Source organism: Paroedura picta, chromosome 5 (assembly GCF_049243985.1).
Source record: "Paroedura picta isolate Pp20150507F chromosome 5, Ppicta_v3.0, whole genome shotgun sequence".
NCBI classification, from domain to species: Eukaryota; Metazoa; Chordata; class Lepidosauria; order Squamata; family Gekkonidae; genus Paroedura; species Paroedura picta.
This window is the reverse complement of record NC_135373.1, coordinates 126,177,417-126,202,123: the sequence shown is the minus strand read 5'-3', so window position 1 is coordinate 126,202,123 and position 24,707 is coordinate 126,177,417. Positions and strand designations below refer to the sequence as shown.

Genomic DNA, 24,707 nt, shown 5'->3' with positions numbered 1-24,707 from the left:
GGAGAAGGGCGGTCTAAAAATTAAATAATAATAATAATAATAATAATAATAATAATAATAATAATAATAATAATAATAATAATAATCTGCATGGACTGGCAACCTCCGTTTCAATGTATCTGATGAAGTGGACGTGCACACGAAAGCTCATGCTTTGAATAAATCTTTGTTGGCTCGTTGGCACCTGAAAGGTGCTCCTGGCCTCGAACTTTGTCCTGTCCCCATCAAGATAATCAGGCACTCTGTCTAGGATCCTTGAACGTACAGAGATGAGAAGAACAGCTGACTCAGGTCCTTTCTGCGCTCTTCTTAGAGAACGACCCAACCCATGCGCCTCTTTGTCACGTTTGGAAACTTGTCACCAGCATCATCCGGCTGCCCGAAAATGCCCCCTCCCCGAGCACCTTTGATGTAAATGAACAGAGCTGTACTCGAACCTTTACGGCTAGAAAAACAAAGGCAGTGGGAATCCAGAGAGGAAGGAAACGGCGGGACGGCTGCCCAGCCTGAAGAATTTATTTTGGACATGGAAGGGTGTTTAAGGTTAATGGGGCCGCCAGATCCAAGCTCTCCGCAGCCCTTCTGGACAAACCATCAAACGGGGGACAGCGAACAAAAGACAGGCTGAAAACGCTGACAGGAGCTTTTGCAGCAATTTATGTCGCCTGGAGGGGACGGTGGGCTGGACGGCGTGTGCCTATCTCAGAGGAGCAAATGTTTCCCAAGGCCGGTTCTAGCTCCCCGGGCCCTGCCATGAATATGGCAGCTGCTAAGCGTTCCCCCAGCCTTGGCCTGGCGTTGCCAGCGTCCTGGTGGAGCCGGCAGATCCCCCCGAATTACAACTGATCTCCAACGGCAGGTGGAATCATTGGCATTGTGGCCTGCTGGTATCCCTTCCCCGGGATCTGCAGGAGTTTGCAGCCTGGAATTGGCACCCCTGCCTAGGCCTATCGGTCAGCGGCCTGCCCCATCAGTTGACCAGTCAAATATTGCCAGTATTTTATTTACTGTCCGGTGTGTGTGGTGTAGGCTGGAAATCCGAGGATTGCCTGTCGGGCAGGCAAGGGACATCTGCAGCTGGTTTGCCCTTGCCTGTCTCTGCCTCGTGACCCTTAGAGCTCCTTGGAGGTCTCCCTCCTTAGCGTCCGAGATCTGACGGGGTCGGACTTGCCTGGGCAATCACCGGCAGTTTTGGTATTGGCCAAACTCGGGAATGACCTGTGTGGATGCCGGCTGACTTTTCCTTTCATTATATTTACTAGAGAGGTGAGTGTGAACGCCCAGGACAACGTTTGTGCACAGTGACCCCTTCCAAGACTGTCAAAGTTTAATTCTGGGTAAGAGCTTTCATAGAATCATAGAGTTGGAAGGGACCTCCTGGGTCATCTAGTCCAACCCCCTGCACCATGCAGGACACTCACATCCCTCTCGCTCATCCACTGTCACCTGCCACCCCCTTTAGCTTTCACAGAATCAGCCTCTCCGTCAGATGGCTCTCCAGCCTCTGCTTAAAAACTTCCAAAGATGGAGAACCCACCACCTCCCGAGGAAGCCTGTTCCACTGAGAAACCTCTCTAACTGCTGAGATTGAATTTCTTTTGCATTAATTTCATTCTATGGGTTCTGGTCTGTCCCTACAGGGCAAGGGAGAGGAACTCTGCTCCATCCTCTATTAGCTCCATCCTCTGTAAGCTTTCATGTTCCTACAGAGTTAAATGCGCAAAGTGCGCATGCACATGAAAGCTCATCCCTAGAATTAAACCTTGTTGGCCTTAAAAGGTGACCCTGGACTCCAACTTGGTTCTGTTTCTTTTGTAGCTGCGATTGCTTAATTCTGTTTAAAATGATGTTAAGGTACCCTCGGCGTTCCAGGATTTAGGGAAAAAATGGTCAGACGTTGAGGAAGAAAACCTGTTTATGAGTTGGACTGTTTTGCACTATTTGTTCCATGCTATTTATTTAGGCACGGGCTTCTCCAGGCAGAACAAATGCCATCCGAACCTGAAATTCTCACACTGGCACGAAGAAGCCGACTTACTGGGGGGAAGTAGTGCAGGTGAACCTTTCCCCCGGCTGGTTTCCTGTCTCATGGACAGAGGAGCATCGCTTGGGCCAGCCTGCAGTCCGAAGTGCTGCCAACTAAAAACACCTAGAATAGAATCATAGAATCATAGAGTTGTGCATCCAACCTTTGCTTGAAGACTGCCAGTGAGGGGGAGCTCACCACCTCCTTAGGCAGCCTATTCCACTGCTGAACTACTCTGACTGTGAATTTTTTCCCCCTGATATCTAGCCTATATCGTTGTTTATCTCTTCATCTGTTCTTCCTGGGCACTCCTCTTAAGTCAGTATAGATGGATGGCAGGGAAAGGAGAGGTGGATGGAGTTGAAGAGCCTTTAAAGGTGCTGAGGAAGCAAATAAAATGTTATGGGAACAATTGGGAACCTGGCCTGTTCTTATATGCCGCTTTTCTCTACCCGAATGAGGCTCAAAGTGGCTTCCATTCGCCTTCCCTTTCCTCTCCCCGCAACAGACACCCTGCAAGGTAGGTGGGGCTCAGAGAGCTCTGATAGAACTGCTCAGTCAGAAGAGCTTTGTCAGTGCTGTGGCAAGCCCAAGCCCAGCTGGCTGCAGGTGGGAGAGTGGGGAATCAGCCCTGGCTTGCCAGATTAAAAGTCAGCGCTCCTAACCACTACACTAAACTGGTTTTTTTAGAAGTCAGTTTTTTTAGAAGGCAGTTTCACTCCGGGTGGGTTGTTGGGAGTCTGTAACAAAAGACACCATTAAAGGTGGCCTTTTAGCAAAGAATGACAGCCTTCCTTTTGTTAATTAAGATTCTATTGAGGTTTTGCTAATAGACAACGTTATTTCAATGGGATATATTAAAAGCCACATATGCTAATATGCTTTTATGGATTATTTTCGTCCAATTTAAGGCAAGGTTCTTACTCACAGTTTTCAAAATGGACATATGCTAAGGAGTGACGTTTAGGATTTTTCCATTTCACACAGTAAAATCCTGTTGTGAAGTACACTGAACATGGATTGGAAGTGCATCATTTGGAGTGAATTTAAGACATATGACCAGATAAGGACAGAGCTGTCCTGGTGTCGGGCTAGGAGACCCAGAGTGTTGGGCCCGGATTTGGGAGCCCCAGGTGCAAATACCCCTCCTGCCATGGAAACTTGGTGGTAGACCTTGGGCCAATCCCACTTTCTCTTCTGGACCTACCTCGCAGGATTATTGTGAGGATAAAACAGAAGAGAGATCCTCATTGGGAAGAAAGGTGGGGTATAAATGAAATAAACTAATAAGAAAGTTGACTGTAATAATACAGTAACAGTAGGAAAAGAGATTATTGTTTTGCATCCCCAAATATCCTAAACCTGATTGGATTTTGATTCAGGTGAGTAACTGTGCTGGTCTGAAGCAACAGAACAAAATTCGAGTCCAGGGGCACCTTTAAGCCCAATAAGGTTTAATTCAGGGTAGCTGCTTGCATGTACGCTCACACTTTGCTATCTGAAGAAGTGTGTGTATGTTTTTAAACAGAAGCTGGATAGCCATCTGACAAAAGGGCTGATTCTGGGAAGGTTCAGGGGGGTGGCATTTTAGAGTGGATGAGCGAGAGGGTTGTGAGTGTCCTGCATAGTGCAGGGGGCTGGACTAGATGACCCAGGAGGTCCCTTCCAACTCTGGGATTCTATGATTCTATTATTATTATTATTTCTGATTGGAATGTCCCATTTCAACTTGAGAGTGCCGTGTCCTTTTTCCTGTTCAAGTCAGGTCTCAACAGCTCCAGTCTCTCTCCGTCCCGTTTAGCGGGCCCTTTGGAGGATTGCCTCCTGGTGGCATCCTTGGGCCGTGAGCCGCAGGAGCCGGGGCCTTCAAAGTGGCCTCCCGTCCCACGCAGGGCAGAATCCCAACTCTGATTCTCCTTTGAAGTTCCCAGCGGGCTTCCTCTACAATAACAGATGGACAAGATATAAACACAATTAGGATCGGGCAGCGGCTTCGTTTCACTCGGCAGAGAGGAGCAGAGCGCTCAACAAGGGCCCAGTGTCTCCGGCTGAAGGCAAACACTCCTCTTTTTCCTGCTTTCGGCTTTCCTCCCTCGGTGCAGATTAATTCTGGAAGGGGAGAGGGTGGGGAAGGTTAAGCAAACAAGCCGCGCTTCCAGCCAGGCAGCGAAAAGGAACTTGCTGTCAAAGCACCTTTTGGTGAGGAAAAGCAGAAATGAAAAGTGTGGCGGTGGGGGGGGGGGAGAGAAAGAGAAGATGGCACGAGCATCAAGACTCTCCCAGCCAGACTTCTGGCTGCTTACACAGGGAAGGCAGCGTCCAAACCTAACAAGAGAATATCCTGTTCTGTGCTTGCAAGGCAGATGGTATGCACTGATTCCAGTCCCCACGACGGACTCGCTGATGGGAGGAGGGGCAGGGCTTGCCCTTTCAGCCCCTGGCCTGCTTCGGGCAGCAAAAGAAGGATGGGTTATTTATTATTTTTATTTATTTATGTATTATATTTATATACCGCCCTCCGTTGAGGAACCCCAGCACTCATGCAGCTCTGTGCATTGTTGGGACAGTGAAGACACGGGTCCCTCACCCTTTTTCAGCCTGCGGGGCGGGGCATCTTTGGAATTCTGACACAATGTGGCAGCTGCTGCTGCAAAATGGCTGCCGCAGAAGGCGGAGCCAATCACAAAATGGCTGCCGCGGCTTGCCTTCACTAAGGTGGGGCTGTGGTGGTAGCTTGCGCCCATAACAAGGTTTAAAAATATCTGCACAGCCCATCAACCCGCCAGAAGCCAATTGGAAGCCTTGCCAGGCAAGAGCCCTACCCGGCCCCGCCCACTTAAAAAAATCACCAGTGGGCATCAGGAATGGTGTTGATGGGTGCTGTGTTGGGGACCCCCAATTTAGGCCCTTGCTCTAGTGTGGTAGCTCTAGTGTGGACCGGAAGGGGCTGTGTGCACGTGGGGGAAGTGCTTTACTCTATCCAGGATTCCATATGTGAGAATGTCACATGTTTAGAGAAAAACAAAGGCTGCCAATTGGCCTCTACCACGGAGATTCCTGGTGCTGGAGGCGTTTAGAGCTGACTTTTGCAGCTTAAGCTGTCAAATATACATGGCTGTCGCATTCTCATCCAGAGTAAACATCCTAATCCTAAGAAGGTCTAAATACAAACTTTTGAGTCCGGTGGCACCATTAAGACCAACCAAGTTTAATTCTGGGCATATGCATGGATACTTCTTCAGATCTGGAGGCGTATGCATGCACATGAAAGCTAATGTGCAGAAGTAAGGGCATTTCCGCACCCTTTAACTGTAGTGAAATGCTTACCTTAGGTAGTCGTTATATTCCGGCCCCTCCAACATGCAGTGTCTGCGCAATAAAGGGCTAGCTACATCCTCCATTTTAAAGCACGAGTTGGGGAATCGAATAAAGTGGATTCACCAAACTATTATTGCGAGCTAAGGGAGAGCAACCAGCAGGCAACCAGAGGAGGGAAATTATGGAGGCTCAAATGCGCTAAAGGTGCCTGCCTCATCCCACCCTCACACCCACCTCCCTCTTCCTTGTTCCTGGAGACAGGAATGGCTTTTTAAAAATGCCTGACATCCTTGAGCATTGAATAGGTGGACAAGCATGCATATAAGAACCAGCTCTTCTTCTTCTTCAGTAATCTCAGGGCTCTCTCAGCCTCACCCACCTCACAGGGTGTCTGTTGTGGGGAGAGGAAAGGGAAGGCGACTGTAAGCCGCTTTGAGACTCCTTCGGGTAGGGAAAAGCGGCATATAAGAACCAGCTCTTCTTCTTCTTCAGTAATCTCAGGGCTCTCTCAGCCTCACCCACCTCACAGGGTGTCTGTTGTGGGGAGAGGAAAGGGAAGGCGACTGTAAGCCGCTTTGAGACTCCTTCGGGTAGGGAAAAGCGGCATATAAGAACCAGCTCTTCTTCTTCTTCAGTAATCTCAGGGCTCTCTCAGCCTCACCCACCTCACAGGGTGTCTGTTGTGGGGAGAGGAAAGGGAAGGCGACTGTAAGCCGCTTTGAGACTCCTTCGGGTAGGGAAAAGCGGCATATAAGAACCAGCTCTTCTTCTTCTTCAGTAATCTCAGGGCTCTCTCAGCCTCACCCACCTCACAGGGTGTCTGTTGTGGGGAGAGGAAAGGGAAGGCGACTGTAAGCCGCTTTGAGACTCCTTCGGGTAGGGAAAAGCGGCATATAAGAACCAGCTCTTCTTCTTCTTCAGTAATCTCAGGGCTCTCTCAGCCTCACCCACCTCACAGGGTGTCTGTTGTGGGGAGAGGAAAGGGAAGGCGACTGTAAGCCGCTTTGAGACTCCTTCGGGTAGGGAAAAGCGGCATATAAGAACCAGCTCTTCTTCTTCTTCAGTAATCTCAGGGCTCTCTCAGCCTCACCCACCTCACAGGGTGTCTGTTGTGGGGAGAGGAAAGGGAAGGCGACTGTAAGCCGCTTTGAGACTCCTTCGCGTAGAGAAAACTGGCATATAAGAACCAACTCTTCTTCTTCTTCAGTAATCTCAGGGCTCTCTCAGCCTCACCCACCTCACAGGGTGTCTGTTGTGGGGAGAGGAAAGGGAAGGCGACTGTAAGCCGCTTTGAGACTCCTTCGCGTAGAGAAAACTGGCATATAAGAACCAGCTCTTCTTCTTCTTCAGTAATCTCAGGGCTCTCTCAGCCTCACCCACCTCACAGGGTGTCTGTTGTGGGGAGAGGAAAGGGAAGGCGACTGTAAGCCGCTTTGAGACTCCTTCGCGTAGAGAAAACTGGCATATAAGAACCAGCTCTTCTTCTTCTTCAGTAATCTCAGGGCTCTCTCAGCCTCACCCACCTCACAGGGTGTCTGTTGTGGGGAGAGGAAAGGGAAGGCGACTGTAAGCCGCTTTGAGACTCCTTCGCGTAGGGAAAAGCGGCATATAAGAACCAACTCTTCTTCTTCTTCAGTAATCTCAGGGCTCTCCCAGCCTCACCCACCCCACAGGGTGTCTGTTGTGGGAAGAGGAAAGGGAAGGCGACTGTAAGCCGCTTTGAGCCTCCTTCGGGTAGGGAAAACTGGCATATAAGAACCAGCTCTTCTTCTTCTTCAGTAATCTCAGGGCTCTCTCAGCCTCACCCACCTCACAGGGTGTCTGTTGTGGGGAGAGGAAAGGGAAGGCGACTGTAAGCCGCTTTGAGACTCCTTCGCGTAGAGAAAACTGGCATATAAGAACCAGCTCTTCTTCTTCTTCAGTAATCTCAGGGCTCTCTCAGCCTCACCCACCTCACAGGGTGTCTGTTGTGGGGAGAGGAAAGGGAAGGCGACTGTAAGCCGCTTTGAGACTCCTTCGCGTAGGGAAAAGCGGCATATAAGAACCAACTCTTCTTCTTCTTCAGTAATCTCAGGGCTCTCCCAGCCTCACCCACCCCACAGGGTGTCTGTTGTGGGAAGAGGAAAGGGAAGGCGACTGTAAGCCGCTTTGAGCCTCCTTCGGGTAGGGAAAAGCGGCATATAAGAACCAGCTCTTCTTCTTCTTCAGTAATCTCAGGGCTCTCTCAGCCTCACCCACCTCACAGGGTGTCTGTTGTGGGGAGAGGAAAGGGAAGGCGACTGTAAGCCGCTTTGAGCCTCCTTCGGGTAGGGAAAAGCGGCATATAAGAACCAGCTCTTCTTCTTCTTCAGTAATCTCAGGGCTCTCTCAGCCTCACCCACCTCACAGGGTGTCTGTTGTGGGGAGAGGAAAGGGAAGGCGACTGTAAGCCGCTTTGAGCCTCCTTCGGGTAGGGAAAAGCGGCATATAAGAACCAGCTCTTCTTCTTCTTCAGTAATCTCAGGGCTCTCTCAGCCTCACCCACCTCACAGGGTGTCTGTTGTGGGGAGAGGAAAGGGAAGGTGAATGTAAACCACTTTGAGCCTCCTTCGGGTAGGGAAAAGCGGCATATAAGAACCAGCTCTTCTTCTTCTTCAGTAATCTCAGGGCTCTCTCAGCCTCACCCACCTCACAGGGTGTCTGTTGTGGGGAGAGGAAAGGGAAGGTGAATGTAAACCACTTTGAGCCTCCTTCGGGTAGGGAAAAGCGGCATATAAGAACCAGCTCTTCTTCTTCTTCAGTAATCTCAGGGCTCTCTCAGCCTCACCCACCTCACAGGGTGTCTGTTGTGGGGAGAGGAAAGGGAAGGCGACTGTAAGCCGCTTTGAGCCTCCTTCGGGTAGGGAAAAGCGGCATATAAGAACCAACTCTTCTTCTTCTTCAGTAATCTCAGGGCTCTCCCAGCCTCACCCACCCCACAGGGTGTCTGTTGTGGGAAGAGGAAAGGGAAGGCGACTGTAAGCCGCTTTGAGCCTCCTTCGGGTAGGGAAAAGCGGCATATAAGAACCAACTCTTCTTCTTCTTCAGTAATCTCAGGGCTCTCTCAGCCTCCCCTCCCTCACAGGGTGTCTGTTGTGGGGAGAGGAAAGGGAAGGCGACTGTAAGCCGCTTTGAGCCTCCTTCGGGTAGGGAAAAGCGGCATATAAGAACCAGCTCTTCTTCTTCTTCAGTAATCTCAGGGCTCTCTCAGCCTCACCCACCTCACAGGGTGTCTGTTGTGGGGAGAGGAAAGGGAAGGCGACTGTAAGCCGCTTTGAGCCTCCTTCGGGTAGGGAAAAGCGGCATATAAGAACCAACTCTTCTTCTTCTTCTTCAGTAATCTCAGGGCTCTCTCAGCCTCCCCTCCCTCACAGGGTGTCTGTTGTGGGGAGAGGAAAGGGAAGGCGACTGTAAGCCGCTTTGAGCCTCCTTCGGGTAGGGAAAAGCGGCATATAAGAACCAGCTCTTCTTCTTCTTCAGTAATCTCAGGGCTCTCTCAGCCTCACCCACCTCACAGGGTGTCTGTTGTGGGGAGAGGAAAGGGAAGGTGAATGTAAACCACTTTGAGCCTCCTTCGGGTAGGGAAAAGCGGCATATAAGAACCAGCTCTTCTTCTTCTTCAGTAATCTCAGGGCTCTCTCAGCCTCACCCACCTCACAGGGTGTCTGTTGTGGGGAGAGGAAAGGGAAGGTGAATGTAAACCACTTTGAGCCTCCTTCGGGTAGGGAAAAGCGGCATATAAGAACCAGCTCTTCTTCTTCTTCAGTAATCTCAGGGCTCTCTCAGCCTCACCCACCTCACAGGGTGTCTGTTGTGGGGAGAGGAAAGGGAAGGCGACTGTAAGCCGCTTTGAGCCTCCTTCGGGTAGGGAAAAGCGGCATATAAGAACCAACTCTTCTTCTTCTTCAGTAATCTCAGGGCTCTCTCAGCCTCCCCTCCCTCACAGGGTGTCTGTTGTGGGGAGAGGAAAGGGAAGGCGACTGTAAGCCGCTTTGAGCCTCCTTCGGGTAGGGAAAAGCGGCATATAAGAACCAGCTCTTCTTCTTCTTCAGTAATCTCAGGGCTCTCTCAGCCTCACCCACCTCACAGGGTGTCTGTTGTGGGGAGAGGAAAGGGAAGGCGACTGTAAGCCGCTTTGAGCCTCCTTCGGGTAGGGAAAAGCGGCATATAAGAACCAACTCTTCTTCTTCTTCAGTAATCTCAGGGCTCTCTCAGCCTCCCCTCCCTCACAGGGTGTCTGTTGTGGGGAGAGGAAAGGGAAGGCGACTGTAAGCCGCTTTGAGCCTCCTTCGGGTAGGGAAAAGCGGCATATAAGAACCAGCTCTTCTTCTTCTTCAGTAATCTCAGGGCTCTCTCAGCCTCACCCACCTCACAGGGTGTCTGTTGTGGGGAGAGGAAAGGGAAGGCGACTGTAAGCCGCTTTGAGCCTCCTTCGGGTAGGGAAAAGCGGCATATAAGAACCAACTCTTCTTCTTCTTCTTCAGTAATCTCAGGGCTCTCTCAGCCTCACCCACCTCACAGGGGGTCTGTTGTGGGGAGAGGAAAGAGAAGGCGAATGGAAGCTGCTCTGAGACTCCTTCGGGTAGGGAAAAGCGGCATATAAGAACCAACTCTTCTTCTTCTCCTGACTAGGAGTGATTTTGGTTCCTGAGAGGATTGGCGGCAGGCTAACTCAATCTTACACTGCCGGGGAGGCTGTTCCTCTGACGAGTGGGTCTTACCCATAATTAGATTTGATTATAGGTTCGAGGTTATGTTGGTTCTATCATGCTAGTTTCCCAGAGAATATGTAATCAGGCAGCACCTGACCTGTCTCAAGCTTTAATTACCCTAACTAATAAGGGTGTGAGCATTAAATCTCAGGCACCTGAGCATTACGAGTCCAAACTTATTCAGGGTTCCCGGCCCCCCGAAAGTAAATCTGGCCTAAACTAGGGCCACAGCTTTTTTAGACCCTTGCCCTGGCCTCATGGAAGACTCTTCATTATGAGGTAACAGTCCCAGAGGCCTGTAAGATTATGAAGAAGGAGAGTTGGCTCTTATATGCCGCTTTTCTCTACCCGAAGGAGGCTCAAAGCATCTTACAATCTCCTTCCCTTTCCTCTCCCCACAACAGACACTCTGTGAGGTGGGTGAGGCTGAGAGAGCCCTGATATTAGAAACATAGAAACAGAGTTGGAAGGGGCCATACAGGCCATCTAGTCCCACCCCCTGCTCTATGCAGGATCAGCCCAAAGCATCCTAAAGCATCCAAGAAAAGTGTGCATCCAACCTTTGCTTGAAGACTGCCAGTGAGGGGGAGCTCACCACCTCCTTAGGCAGCCTATTCCACTGCTGAACTACTCTGACTGTGAAATTTTTTTCCCTGATATCTAGCCTATATCGTTGTACTTGTAGTTTAAACCCATTACTGCGTGTCCTTTCCTCTGCAGCCAACAGAAACAGCATCTTGCCCTCCTCCAAGTGACAACCTTTCAAATACTTAAAGAGGGCTATCATGTCCCCTCTCAACCTCCTTTTTTCCAGGCTGGACATTCCCAAGTCCCTCAACCTATCTTCATAGGGCTTGGTCCCTTGGCCCCAGATCATCCTCGTCGCTCTCCTCTGTACCCTTTCAATTTTATCTACGTCCTTCTTGAAGCGAGGCCTCCAGAACTGCACACAGTACTCCAGGTGTGGTCTGACCAGCGCCTTATACAATGGGACTATGACATCTTGTGATTTTGATGTCATGCCTCTATTGATACAGCCCAAAATGGCATTTGCCTTTTTTACCGCTGCATCACACTGCCTGCTCACGTTAAGTACAAGGTCTCGTTCACACATATTACTGAAGAAGAAGAAGAGTTGGTTATATGCCGCTTTTCTCTACCCAAAGGAGTCCCAAAGCGTCTTACAATCGCCTTCCCTTCCCTGTTGGGCGCCAGGACTGAGAAGGTTCTGGCCCTTTTTGAGGTCCGATGCACTTCTCTGGGGCCAGGGATCCGCAGCCAGTTGGAGGTGGCAGAGCGTAGGGCTCTTGTGGGGGCATAGGCAGGGATATCCAGTAATTGCACCGTAAAAAACCCTCGCCTGTGTAAAACAGGACAGGTAATGGAGGAATTAAAGGGTTACACCGTCCCACCCGCTCCAAAAAGTCTTCAAAGAGAGGGCAAGGTGGATGGAGGACACTGGGACAGATAGAGCCCTAATGAGACGCTTCCTGCCCAAGCCCAAGCTGATTGCAGCAGCCAGCAGCGGAAGTGGGGCCATTGTTCGGCCTTCCTGGACTAAACATGTTGCAGTTTCCAGGGCACACAAATGACTTTCCCTGCGGTGCGGAGCTCCGAGCAACGCGCACACACAGGGACAAAACAAAAACGCGCCACAACAAGCCCCAGCGACTGACGGCAGACAGGCAGGCGGGAGCGAGCTCGGCCAGAAACGTTTTATCACGGGCGGTTTTTAAACCAAAACATTTTTCTTATGCAGCAGAAGCATCCCTGCGCCGTGGTTTTCAGGCTTCCTGCCTTCAGAGAGGCCGTTCCCCGTAGCCTTGATTGTAGCATCTTTGTGTGCCCGAGGCAGGATGCATTGGTTAGCCAGGGGGAGGTGGGGGGGGGGTAGGGTTGCTGGATCCAGACTGGGAAAATCCTGGGGGTTTGGGGATGGAGGACAGGGGCTAAAGTGGAGTAGTCCCCACCCCCCAAAGCATCCGTTTTTTCTCCATAGGGACTGACCTATGTACTCTGGAGATGAGCTGTAATTCTGGGGGGTCCCCAGGCCCCATCTGGAGGCTGGCATCCCTAGGTTCTGAGGGACAGGGACCTCACTGGGGTACAATGCCCTAGAGTCCCCCCCTCCAAAGTATCCATTTTCTTCAGGGGAACTGACCTATGTAGTCTGGAGATGCGCTGTAATTCTGGGGGGTCCCCAGGTTCCACCTGGAGGCTGGCCTCCCTAGTTACCAAGTTCACGCAATCTTAGAGTGCTGGCCTCTTGAACTGCTAGACTCGAGTCCTTAAGAGACGAGCAAAATTTTCGGGATTTTAGACATAATTGGTCTGCAATAGAACAACCAGATTAGAGTCTATTTACACCTTAGAGACCACTTTGATTTCGGAGACATAAACTTTTGACAGTCAAAACTCCATTCATCAAAAAAGGGACCTCTACTCCTACTTTTATCTGACAAAGGTCGCTTTGAATCTCAAAACCTGAAACCCTAAACATATTTTTGTTCTCTTAAGGAGCTAAGGAACTCATACCTAAATAGCTGGGGCGTATGCTTTCTAGAGTCAAAGCTCTGGGGACATTGGCATCTACATATCAAAATGGAAATCTGGTGCCTGTCCAAGTGTAGAAGAATGGGAAAATAAACTGGCTGGGTATGCAGTAATGGCAAAATTAAAGTCATATCTGGAAAACATAAGTTTTAAATTTGAGGAGAGATGGAGAGCTTATTATGAAAGCAGAAAACAAATTTATGAGAAGCAACTTAAAATTGTATGTAAATGTATAGCAACTATATTGCAATTCAAAAGCAGAATGAGAACAAAATTTGAATATCAATGTATGAAAAATTGGAACTTGAATAATTATTTTTTTATTTTTTATTCTCATTGTTGTGAGCTATATAATTGATTTCTTTTTAGATTCAGATATATTAAGGGTTATAATTAATATGTAGATGTGATTAAATCAGCAATATATAGAATACGTAGCTCTGATGAAAATTAAAAGTATAGTGGTAGACTAGTTATGATGTTTAGAAGTTAAATTGTCTGAAGTAAGAACTATCGCAAAGGTTATGATTAGGAAGATGTTGGGAAGAGAGAGAGTAAACATGGCATAGTGGTCATGAGGGGTGGCCGCTAATCTGGCAAGCCGGGTTCGATTCCCCGCTCCTCCCTCCACATGCAGCCAGCTGGGTTACTTTGGGCTAGTCACAGCCCTGTTAGAGCCATTCTCAGACACCTTCAGAGAGAACAGCTCTGACAGGACTGTGACTAGCCCAAGGTCACCCAGCTCACTGCATGTGGAGGGAAGAGTGGGGTGCATGGGGTTGGGGGTACAAGGTTAAGCCCCAGCATGTTTCTCTGCAGGTTTACAAATTAGTTAGCCGCAAACAGCTTTCTCCATACTTGGAGGGCTTCCCGCCCCAGTGGTCTCTCTCTCGGTAGAAACTGGCCACCAGCACAGCAATTGGAGGGTTTAGGAACAAAGCATAAACTCCTTGGGTCCAGGAATCTCTTGTGATTAATGCTTCTGACAGAACTTTAGTTTACATCGGGACAAATCCTTGTAAACAACTGACACTTCGCAAGGCTCCGTGTTAAAAATAGAGTATCTAAAATGCATTGTGTTCATGTAACAAAATTTTTTTGCGATGATTGAACTGGGCAGCCTTCAGGACGGGGAACTTGGTTTGTACACAGCATTCTTGTTTCGTCCTTTCCGGAGCACCTGCAAGAACGAGGCTCTGACCTCGGCCCCCTTTCTCCCCACCGAAGCAGCCAGCGGCCCACGTCCCCCTCGTGCCTTTTGCTGGAGTAAGCAGCCGCCCACCTGGCTTTCTGCACACCCTGCAAAACAGAACCCTTCAGAAGGGTTTTGCTGCACGGATAATAGGGTTGCAACTGTGCACAGTCCCCCGACTTATTTGGATAAATAATTGGCACTGTGTCCCAGCCTGCTGCATCTAGCTTATCGTAAGTAGGATCCGCTTATGTAATATCTGCCACGTCAGCACTTGCGCTGTGCCTCAGGTCGATCTGGTGGTTCCCAGCTTCCAAAATCCTAATGATGATGCTAGCCCTTCAGTCGTGTCCGACTCTCGGCGATCCTATGGCTCAGCTGTCGCCACGTCTTCCAATCTTGCCCCGCTTCTTTTAATTGTGTGATGCTCTGGTCACTGGCCTAGAATCATAGAATCACAGAATCATAGAGTTGGAAGGGGCCATACAGGCCATCTAGTCCAACCCCCTGCTCAACGCAGGATCAGCCCTAAGCATCCTACAGCATCCAAGAAAAGTGTGCATCCAACCTTTGCTTGAAGACTGCCAGTGAAGACTGTCCGTTTCGATTGTCTGTAACTGCCGCGTTCTTTGTCGGCCTGGTTTCCTTAGACCAGGGGTTGTCAACCTGTGGTCCTCCAGATGTTCATGGACTACAATTCCCATGAGCCCCTGCCAGCATTTGCTGGCAGGGGCTCATGGAAATTGTAGTCCATGAACATCTGGAGGACCACAGGTTGATGACCCTTGCCTTAGACCACTGGCCAGCCCTAGCATAATTCTCCATGGAGCTGGATCGCATGATATGGCCTGGGTTCCTCATGCCTTTGAATGTTCCCACTGCGTTGGTTGTACCCATTCACCTTCTGTAACCCGCCTTGAATCCCTGAGAGAAAGGTAGACTGTATAGAATTTCGTCCTCAATTCAACAAATAAAACAGGAAATCCATCTTTGTCCGCAGGTACCCTCTGAGACGAGGAAGTTCGTTTACGTTTTTAACCCCCGGACCTCACTGGGATTTTACTTTGGTGAGTAAAGTCAATAGCAGATCCCTGAATAATTAGAAACCTGAACTAACAAGGAGGCAGCGAATTTGTTCTTGGCATAAACAGGCAAGTGCGGTGTTTTCTTTTTACTGTGGTGGCCAGGTGAGGGGCAAGTCAGCCGAATCGTAGTAGCTTTCTGCATACTGGAACGGTCCCTGCTCTTAACGTCTTCATTCTGCAGGCTGTTCTACAATCTCAGCTCAAAACAGGCCAGGCTGGATTCTAAACAACTCTGAAAGTTGAGGAGCTGGGCCGTGGCTCAGTGGTAGAGCCTCTGCTTGGCACGTGGAAGGTCTCAGGTTCAATCCCTGGCAAAGGAGCAGGCAGGAGGTGGTGGGAAAGATCTCTGCCTGAGACCGTGGAGAGCCACTGCCTGTAGTGAATATGGTTGTCAGGTCCCTGGTTCAATCCCTGGCTTCTCCACTTTAAAAGGACCAGGCAGGAGGCAATGTGAAAGGTCTCTGCCTGCTACCTTGGAGAACTTCTGCCTGTAGTGTATCTGCTTGGCATGGAAGCCAGGTTCAATCCCTGGCTTCTCCAGGTGAAAAGGACCAGGCAGGAGGGAATAGGAAAAATCTGTTTCCTGAGACTCTGGAGAGCTTATTCACCTTGTTTATTTATGCCTGCTCCCTCTATGGCCCAGAGTGACCAAATGAGTAGACAGTACAGCATTGATAGGCTGAGGGTCTGGTTCAGATACCTGTGTATTCATCTGTTTTATGACAGAGCCAGAAAGGTGTTGGTATCCACAAACATTAGCTGCCGGACGACCATAAAAAGGGAAGGCAAGAACTCCTTCCCCATGACTGTGTGCGCCCCTTTGGCCTTATTTCCTTGCACAAAAAAAGGCCCAGGGCTCGTGGTTCTCCTCTCCTCTCCTCTCCTCTCCTCTCCTCTCCTCTCCTCTCCTCTCCTCTCCTCTCCTCTCCTCTCCTCTCCTCTCCTCTCCTCTCCTCTCCCCTCCCCTCCCCTCCCCTCCCCTCTCCTCTCCTCACCCACCCACCGGTGTGCAACTTGCATGCTTGCTTTCTGGATCTGCGGATTGCCTTTCAATTGCAGCAGCTCCCTGGGATTGCTGATTGTCACAGAAGGTGACTGTGTGGCAGAGTGGTTAGAGTGCCAGCCCATACTCAGCGGGGGAAGTCTGCAGGGTGACCTCGGGCAAGCTGCTCTCTGTGGCAGTGAGGCTAAAAGACAGGCAGGGGGAGCAACAGAAGCCACTTGGGAGAAATGTGGGGTATAAGCGAAGTACATAAAACTAATAAAGAAACTCAACGGTCAACGGAGGAGGCCCTTGGGTGCTTGTGATGTTTTGCCGGTTAGAGGCCCTTTAGAGGCTCCGGGTGGTGCTCTTTCTCTCTCCCTGAGGCGGGTGGCACTGCCAAGCAAAAGAGGGCACCTGGCGGGGCGAGAGGCCGACCTTTCGGCAGCCCTCCCTGCACAGGCATTTGTTCCCTGGACGGCTCCCCATTTGTAGTGTTTGCGTTGCCCCGTGTGGGACTGGCTGTTCCTGCCGGGGAAGCTGGGGCCTGGTTTTTCAGCCTGCTGATTGGAGATAACTGGCCTGTAGCACAGTTATTTACAAACCTCTGGGTGGGGTGCAGAGAGGACAAGGGTTTAATGTGTACACGACCAGGTTAACCATTAATCAGATTGATGCCCCCTCTCCCCGTGGCCCAACGTGACCGCTTGCTTTTGGGGGCAAAAGTTGAGATGCTGGGAAATTAGAGGTGAGCGGTCTCCTTTCTTCCCCCTCTGTGCTTTCCCCCCTAGCCTAGGTTGAGGGGCTGCTTGTTCTTTGCCCCTTTCTGCTTTCCTGCCTCCACATCATTTTCTTCCCTTTGCCTGCTTCTGTTTCTCCCCCCAATCCCCGTTAAACCCTTTTCCCTTCCCTCCCCTCCCCTCCCCCTCCCCTCCCCTCCCCTCCCCTCCCCTCCCCTCCCCTCCCCTCCCCTCCCCTCCCCTCCCCTCCCCTTCCCTTCCCTTCCCCACATTGCACCCTCTGCTGACCATTGTTTGAGGACTTCTTCCCTGGTCAGGATGTCTGGGATTTGGAAACGGTCAGACCTGAAAGGACCCAGTTGGGGTCCAGGAGGAGGGAGTAAAGAACGCAGAAGGGTGGAGAAGCCCCTCCTGGAAATGCCGTTGCACCCAAATTGGCGTGGAGCCACTCTGTGAAACGACGGGAGACCTATTTGGAAAAAATGCAAAAGCTGTGAGCATGAGCGATACGATGAGCATGCTCGGAAGCTACGTTCGATGAGTTGCAGAGGAATTATGACCAGTGGGATGTCAGCTCACTTCCTTAGGTTTTCAAATAGAATAAGACAAGAACCTCTTGTTTTTCTTGGAACACTTTTGCAAGGAGGAGCTGGGCACAGGGAGGTCTGCTGAAGACTTGTAGCTTGCAACCAGGTGTGGCTTGGGGCCAGGGCACTTTAAGGCCCCTATCAGCCTGTCTGGCCACCCTGGTCGTCTCCAGAGGGCCTGTTTCACGTGACACTGCCTTTTACTGAATCAGACCATTGATCCTTGGAGGTCAGTATCATCCACTTGGAATGGCAGGAGCTCTCCAGGGTCTTCGTCTGAGCTCATTCACATCTCCTACGGCCTGGTGCAGGGGTAGTCAAACTGCGGCCCTCCAGATGTCCATGGCCTACAATTCCCATGAGCCTCTGCCAGCGAATGCTGGCAGGGGACTCCTGGGAATTGTAGTCCATGGACATCTGGAGGGCCGCAGTTTGACTACCCCTGGCCTGGTGCTTTCCTCTGGATATTGACCAAAAAGGCCCTGACCCTGGCCAAGGACAGTTTTCCTTCTTTTGGGCCAGGGATCCTGAGCAAATGCTGATACCTTGACCTTAAGTTGTTTGGGGGCAGGAAGGGGGTATTTTCCCACAGTCCCCCCTGATGTTATTTTATCCCACACTCCCCTCCACTTAGATCAGTGGTTCTCAACCTTCCTAATGCCGCGACCCTTTAATGCAGTTCCTCCTGTTGTGGTGACCCTCAACCATAAAATGATGCAAGGGTTCTTTAACAGAAATTAAACCAAAACTGACCAACGGTGTGAAGATCCCTTGTTCATGACTGTATATAAATTGGATTTTTCTCCGGGGTTTCTCAGTTCAGTTCTGCCTCTTGTCCCACCATGCCGATCTCGCTCTTTTCCGCTGCTCCAGACAGACGAACGCTCTATCTCGATCTACCCCGCAAGGCTGTTGTGTGGAAGGCCCCCTCCCCAGCTAAGCTTCTTGTCCTGCTTTGACTCCTGCAAAATGGTCGTTCAACACCCAAATGGGTCCTGACACTCAGGATGAGAACCACCGCCTTAGATCCTTCTGACTGTAACTGTTCACACTGGATCAGTACGTTCCTTCCCCCAAGGGCTGTTGACACTGATAATAGTGATTTGTTTTTTAAAAAATATCACATGAGTTTCCTGTGGTCACCCTTCGATCCTGCAGTGGCCAGCTCCGAGGGGTCACTCCTCCAAAGCAGCGATGCCAGTCTGCTAGCAGCGAAAGAAAGAAAAAATCCATGGTCACAGGCCAGGTGTGAAGAGACCCATTCTCTCTTTCCCTCGGCCTTACTGACCTGGTATGGATTGTTTTATTGCATGAGATTATTCTCACCATAAGCTGCCCTGAGACCTTTTGGGAGAGGGGCAGCCTAGAAAGTAGATCTCCTGCCATTCATTCATTCATTCATCCATCCATCCATCCATCCATCCATCCATCCATCCATCCATCCATTTTTATACCACTGCTCTCCGAAGGTCTCATGGCAGTTGACAAGATAATAAAAGACAATACATTCCATAAAAGCCCATAAAAACACCCCTAAGAGATGGCAATCACTTTGCCTGAGAGCCAAGTACTCTTCTGATGGGAGCAGGGGACCAGAGCTATATTAACGACCTCACATCACATCAGGGGATCCTCAGATGCTAACGCCAAGACCCCGCCCTGGCCTCACCCCTATTCCTGGTGGAAGAGCCCCGTCTTGCAGGCCTTGCGGAAAGCTGGTAACTCGGGCAGGCTCCTCGGCCCTTCCAGGAGCTCGTTCCACCAGGTTGGGGCCGGGACTGAAAAGGCCCTGGTCGAGGCCAGGCAAATGTCTTGGGGCCCCAGTAGATTCATACGCACAGAGCGAAGAGCCTTTTAACTTGGCCAAATAAGTCAGGCGCTGGGCGGCACCATCCTTAACCAAATAAATGAGTTTTGAAAGGCATGGGCTCATTTTACTCTGTCCTGGGAAGTCACAGATCTCCCACTCTGCGAAGCAATAGAGGTTTTCGAAGGGAACCGAGTTGCTTTGCAGCAGAACTGTTAAATTTGGGTCCAGCAGTACCTTTGAGGCCAAGAAGAGCTGCAGGGAATGAGACGTTGAGAGTCACAGTTCCTGTCAAGGGTGCTTTGATACTCAAAAGTTTCTATGCAGAACCTTTCGTGAGTCCCTGAGACAGCGCTGGACTCAAATCTAATTGTTCTTTTTGACAGGTGTCTCTTTTTCCCCTTCCTCCAGGGAAGACCAAGAGCTTTGAATCACTTTGGCTGCCTTTAAGGAAGGCTTCCTGCCCTTTCCAGCCTGCTGCCCCTCCCTGAAATCTCTTTTCCACATGAGCGGACCTCAGGAGGGTCGAGAGAACCGAGACTTAAAAGCTCGCCAAACGGAAAGCGTCGCCCAGCGAGGGAAGGGGCCCGTCGGCCAGACAGGCCGTCGGTGGGGTGACTTGAAAGTGTTCGGCGGCAGGCAGCTTTCTCGGAGCCTGCAACGGATTGAGCAGACACGAAACAGCTGGCCTTGTTCTTAGGCGCCCGCCCTCTGCATGCGTCTCCGCTGGGCCGAGAGAAACGAAGGCGAGACCCATTAAACCGGTCTAGCCAGGCTTCAAAACAAACCCCTGGACTCCTTTGCAGTCTGGAGTTAGAACAGGCGTAGGCTGGGGTGGCTGTAGAGGGGAATAAAACTGAATTACCATAACAGCATTTTTCTGGGCAAAAGCACACACAGCGGCCTACTTTACCTGCCTTGTTGCAAGATTAATCAAGTCCACAGAACACTGCCAATCAAACCCCTAATGGCCAATTCAAGCCCGTGCAGGGCCAGGTTCGATTCTGTGCTCCCCCACATGCAGCCAGCTGGGTGACCTTGGACTCACCAGGGCTCTGATATAGCTGTTCTGACCGAGCAGTGATATCCGGGCTCTCTCAGCCTCACCCACCCCACGGGGTGTCTGTTGTGGGGAGAGGAAAGGGAAGGCGACTGGAAGCCACTTTGAGACTCCTTCGGGTAGAGAAAAGTGGCATCTAAGAACCAACTCTTCTTCTTCTTCAGTAATCTCAGGGCTCCCTCAGCCTCCGCTCCCTCACAGGGTGTCTGTTGTGGGGAGAGGAAAGGGAAGGCGACTGTAAGCCGCTTTGAGCCTCCTTTGGGTAGAGAAAAGTGGCATATAAGAACCAACTCTTCTTCTTTTTCAGTAATATCAGGGCTCTCTCAGCCTCGCCTCCCTCTCAGGGTGTCTGTTGTGGGGAGAGGAAAGGGAAGGCGACTGTAAGCCGCTTTGAGCCTCCTTCGGGTAGAGAAAAGTGGCATCTAAGAACCAACTCTTCTTCTTTTTCAGTAATATCAGGGCTCTCTCAGCCTCGCCTCCCTCTCAGGGTGTCTGTTGTGGGGAGAGGAAAGGGAAGGCGACTGGAAGCCACTTTGAGACTCCTTCGGGTAGAGAAAAGTGGCATCTAAGAACCAACTCTTCTTCTTCTTCAGTAATCTCAGGGCTCCCTCAGCCTCGCCTCCCTCTCAGGGTGTCTGTTGTGGGGAGAGGAAAGGGAAGGCGACTGTAAGCCGCTTTGAGCCTCCTTCGGGTAGAGAAAAGTGGCATATAAGAACCAACTCTTCTTCAGTAATCTCAGGGCTCTCTCAGCCTCACCCGCCTCACAGGGTGTCTGTTGTGGGGAGAGGAAAGGGAAGGGGATTAGAAGCTGCTTTGAGACTCCTTTGGGTAGAGAAAAGCGGCATATAAGAACCAACTCCTCTTCCTCCTCCTCCTCCTCCTTCTAAGACTTTCAAAAACCATTTGGTGGGCTTCAGAAAACGTATTGGTGGGCACAATGGTGCCCCGGGGCACCATGTTGGGGACACCCTGTTGTGATGCCTCTTTAAATTTAGAAGGTTGTTGAGGGCTACATGATGTGCCGTGGGGACTGCATGGCCGTGCATCAGCAAAGGGCTGCACCCCGGCAGCACATCATGTGGACCTTTTCCCAGTCACTACCCGAGGGACCTTACCGAGGAACCTGCAAAGTTTCCCTGTCGGGTGTGGACAGCTAACTTGAAGGCTGTTGGGTTGAAAACAAGAATCGGTGACCCGAAGCCCATAAAGCACTTTTTTTTTTTTAATGACACTAAACAGAAAAGAGAATTTGGAAGTCAGCAGAGGTATCTCATTTCCTTAAGTACATTCTTGAAAGCATTCCAGGCGTTAATGGCCACCTTGAGGCATGTCATTCTACTTCCTTCTCGTCTGTGTCTCTCCCCCCCCCCCTCCTCTGTCTTTCTCTCGTAACCTGTAGGAATACAAAGGAGGCGTGCTGCGGGAACGTCCAGTCAAATGATAGCTAAACTGCCTAAATAAAATTCCTTTGGACTCTTGACGTCCACGGTTGTAAAACGAAGGGGCTGGCCTTAGACTTCGGGAAGGGCCGGGGCTCAGCGGTAGGGAACCTGCTGGGCATGCAGAAGGGTCCAGGTTCAAACTCTTGGCATCTCTAGTTAAAGATCAGGTAGCTGGTGATGTGAAACCAAGACCCTGGAGAGTCACTGCCAGTCTAATTAGGGCCAGCGTGGTGTCTTGGTTAAGAGCATAGAATCATGGAGGGGGCCCCCTGGGTCCAACCCACTGCACTATGCAGCGGCCTCTAATCTGGCAAGCTGGGTTTGAGTCCCCTTGCTCCTCCACGTGCGGCCAGCTGGGTGAACTTCGGCCCGTCACAGTCCTGTTAGAGCTGTTCTCACAGAGCAGTTCTGTCAAAGCTCTCTCAGCCTCACCTACACCACGGGGTGTCTGTTGTGGGGAGAGGAAAGGGAAGGCGACTGTAAGCCCCTTTGAGACTCCTTTGGGTAGAGAAAAGCGGCATATAAGAACCAACTCTTCTTCTTCTTCTCCAGTAATCTCAGGGATCTCAGCCTCACCTCCCTCACAGGGTGTCTGTTGTGGGGAGAGGAAAGGGAAGGCGATTGGAAGCCACTTTCAGACTCCTTTGGGTAGAGAAAAGCGGCATCTAAGAACCAACTCTTCTTCTTCCAAGTAGACAATACTGTCCGTGAAGAAGTGGCTCATGATAGTTCCTTCCTTGCCACAAATTTTGTAAGTCCGTATCAGCATCCCACTGAGCTGGAAAAGACCACGAAGGGCCATCCAGTCCAGCTCCCCCCCCCCAGGGTCTTAAAAACCACATACTCATTTTTTTGCTGCTCCAGACAGACTAACTTGGCTTCCCATCTAGATTAACCTTGCGAGGTCTTTGCAGGGCGTGCAGCAACCTAAAGTCCAGAACATTCGTTGTGTAACTCATGCGTTTCTTTTCCCTGCAGAAGAGGAAGCGGCGAGAGAAAGATGACGACGTCGTTAGCCTTTGCAGTTTCGACCTTAAGGTAATCAAATTGCTTGGCGCGATCGCATCTGCAGGTAAAACGGTGGTGTCCGTCACGGACGCTTCCGCCCTCCCTCGAAGGTTCAGGATGGGACCACACCGGGCCCTTTACACCAGGGGTAGTCAACCTGTGGTCCTCCAGATGTCCATGGACTACAATTCCCATGAGCCCCTGCCAGCTGGCCGGGGCTCATGGGAATTGTAGTCCATGGACATCTGGAGGACCACAGGTTGACTACCCTTGGTTCACACAGCTGAGCGGCTTTCCAGGGGAGCGGAGAGGAAGCCGCCGTTCCCATTGAAGGGATGAGAAACGAGGGCTAAGAGACTGTGGCTTTCCCAAGGTCCATTCACCGCGTCTGTGGCTAAGGCAGGATTTAGTCCTGCCTTTCCCAGGCTCAAGCCCAGCGTTTCTCCACCCGTTGGTCGGTGTGGGCAAAATTACTTGGTATCTCCTGGAAGAATCTGGGCTTGCTGGTAGCAGTCACGAGACCGGTCATGCGAGAGCTGTTTTGACGGAGACGAGAACGCTCCCTGGGGCTGTTCTCTTTGCGTGGCCTGGTGGCGTGGAAGGCAGAGAGAGCTAGCTATAAGGACAGCAGCAGCCTACAGTGGATAACATCCTTGGTCCACTTTCTCAACGCCTTTGGTTGCAGGGGTGGGATTGGGTTGTTGTGCGCCATGTTAAGAGTTTTAGAGTCTTTTAATGGGGAGTTTTATTGGGATTCTTAAGACCTCTGTGACCCACCACGAGCCTGCTGGGCAGTGGCGGGATATAAATCAAAACAATAAATAAGTAAATAAATAACTGGCTCCGGTGGGTAGGGAGGTCTCTAGCAGCCCAGGGTGCAGGAGGTCCGCCGTGTGAAATCGCCCCGTGCATTTCCAGTCCGAACCTCAAAAGCAGTGGTTTTCTATCTTCTTAATGCCGTGACCCTTTAATGCAGTTCCTCATGTGGTGGTGACCCCCAACCCTAAAGTTATGCAAGGGTTCTTTCACAGAAATTGAATCGAAACTGACCAATGGTGTGAAGATCCATTGTTCACGAGTGTATATAAATTGGTTTTTTTTCCAGGGTTTCTCAGTTCAGTTCAGTTCTGCCTCTTGCCCCACCATGCCCATCTCACTCTTTTCCGCTGCTCCAGACAGACGAACGCTCTATCTCGATCTACCCCGCAAGGCTGTTGTGTGGATGGCACCTCCCCCCCCCCTCCCGGCCAAGCTGCTTGCCCTGCCGCAGCCTCTGTGAAAGTGTTGTTCAACCTCCAAAGGGGTCCCATCCCCCAAGTTGAGAACCACTGCTCTAAAGCTTTGGCATCCTGACACAGGGTGGTAGGCTTCATCATGGAAGACTCTTGCACTGTGGAGGCAGCTGCAGCCAGAGCTATGTTTTAAAAATCTGCACAGCCAATCAAATCTGCGAAGGCCAGTCACACACCCAGACCTCTTGGACAAAAAGACCCACCTGGCCCTGATGACTTTCTAAAAACCCTTGGCAGTCACCAAGAAAGATCCTGGTGGCCACCTTGGGGGGCCCCGTGGTCTCCCTGTTGGGGACCTCTGCTCTGAGGGTTGGTGAAAGCCGGATATACAAACCCAGCTCTTTACTTCTTCCTCATTGTTATGTCTGCGAATGAGCCATAGCAGCCCTGACCCCATCGAAATAGAAACAAGGAGATTCCATGTTGTTTTCCACAGGACAAATTAAAATATGTGAACAATAACACATCACTGTTAATTTTATTAGGTTTGCTGTGTTTTTGGATTGTGTAAAGAGCCCTGAGGTGGTATTCTGAGAAGGGTGGTATATATATATAAATCTGCAAATAAAATTAAGTAATTTTAAACGTCTTAAAAATAATATTAACAGCCATAGATCCAGCTCAACATTGCAATCAGAAGGTGTGCGCTGAACCCGGTTGAATTGGCTTTGCGCGTGATCCCAAAAAACTAAGCCCGACAGTACCAAGAAATGAGCATTGCTGTGTTTTAGGCAGTTCAAGCCAAGGCTTGTCTTGGAAAGGTGTGTTTAACTGCAGTCAATATTGGCCTCGTTTGGTTTTAATTGGCACTTTTTTTCTGGCAGCAGCACACAACAGCTCAGGGCTCCCACCCTGGAGGCACACCTCACTCTGGCCCGGTTTGTA

General features: G+C 50.6%; 1 protein-coding gene across 1 annotated transcript in view; it reads left to right on the top strand.

The window, feature by feature from the left end:
- Window positions 1-24,707, top strand: part of NET1 (neuroepithelial cell transforming 1) — a 90,800-nt gene that overhangs the window by 21,523 nt on the left and 44,570 nt on the right. The window contains exons 2-3 of the mRNA XM_077340378.1: window positions 14,820-14,886; window positions 22,501-22,560. Of these exons, the coding sequence (XP_077196493.1) occupies window positions 14,820-14,886; window positions 22,501-22,560 (127 nt within the window). The remainder of the gene's footprint in view (window positions 1-14,819; window positions 14,887-22,500; window positions 22,561-24,707) is intronic.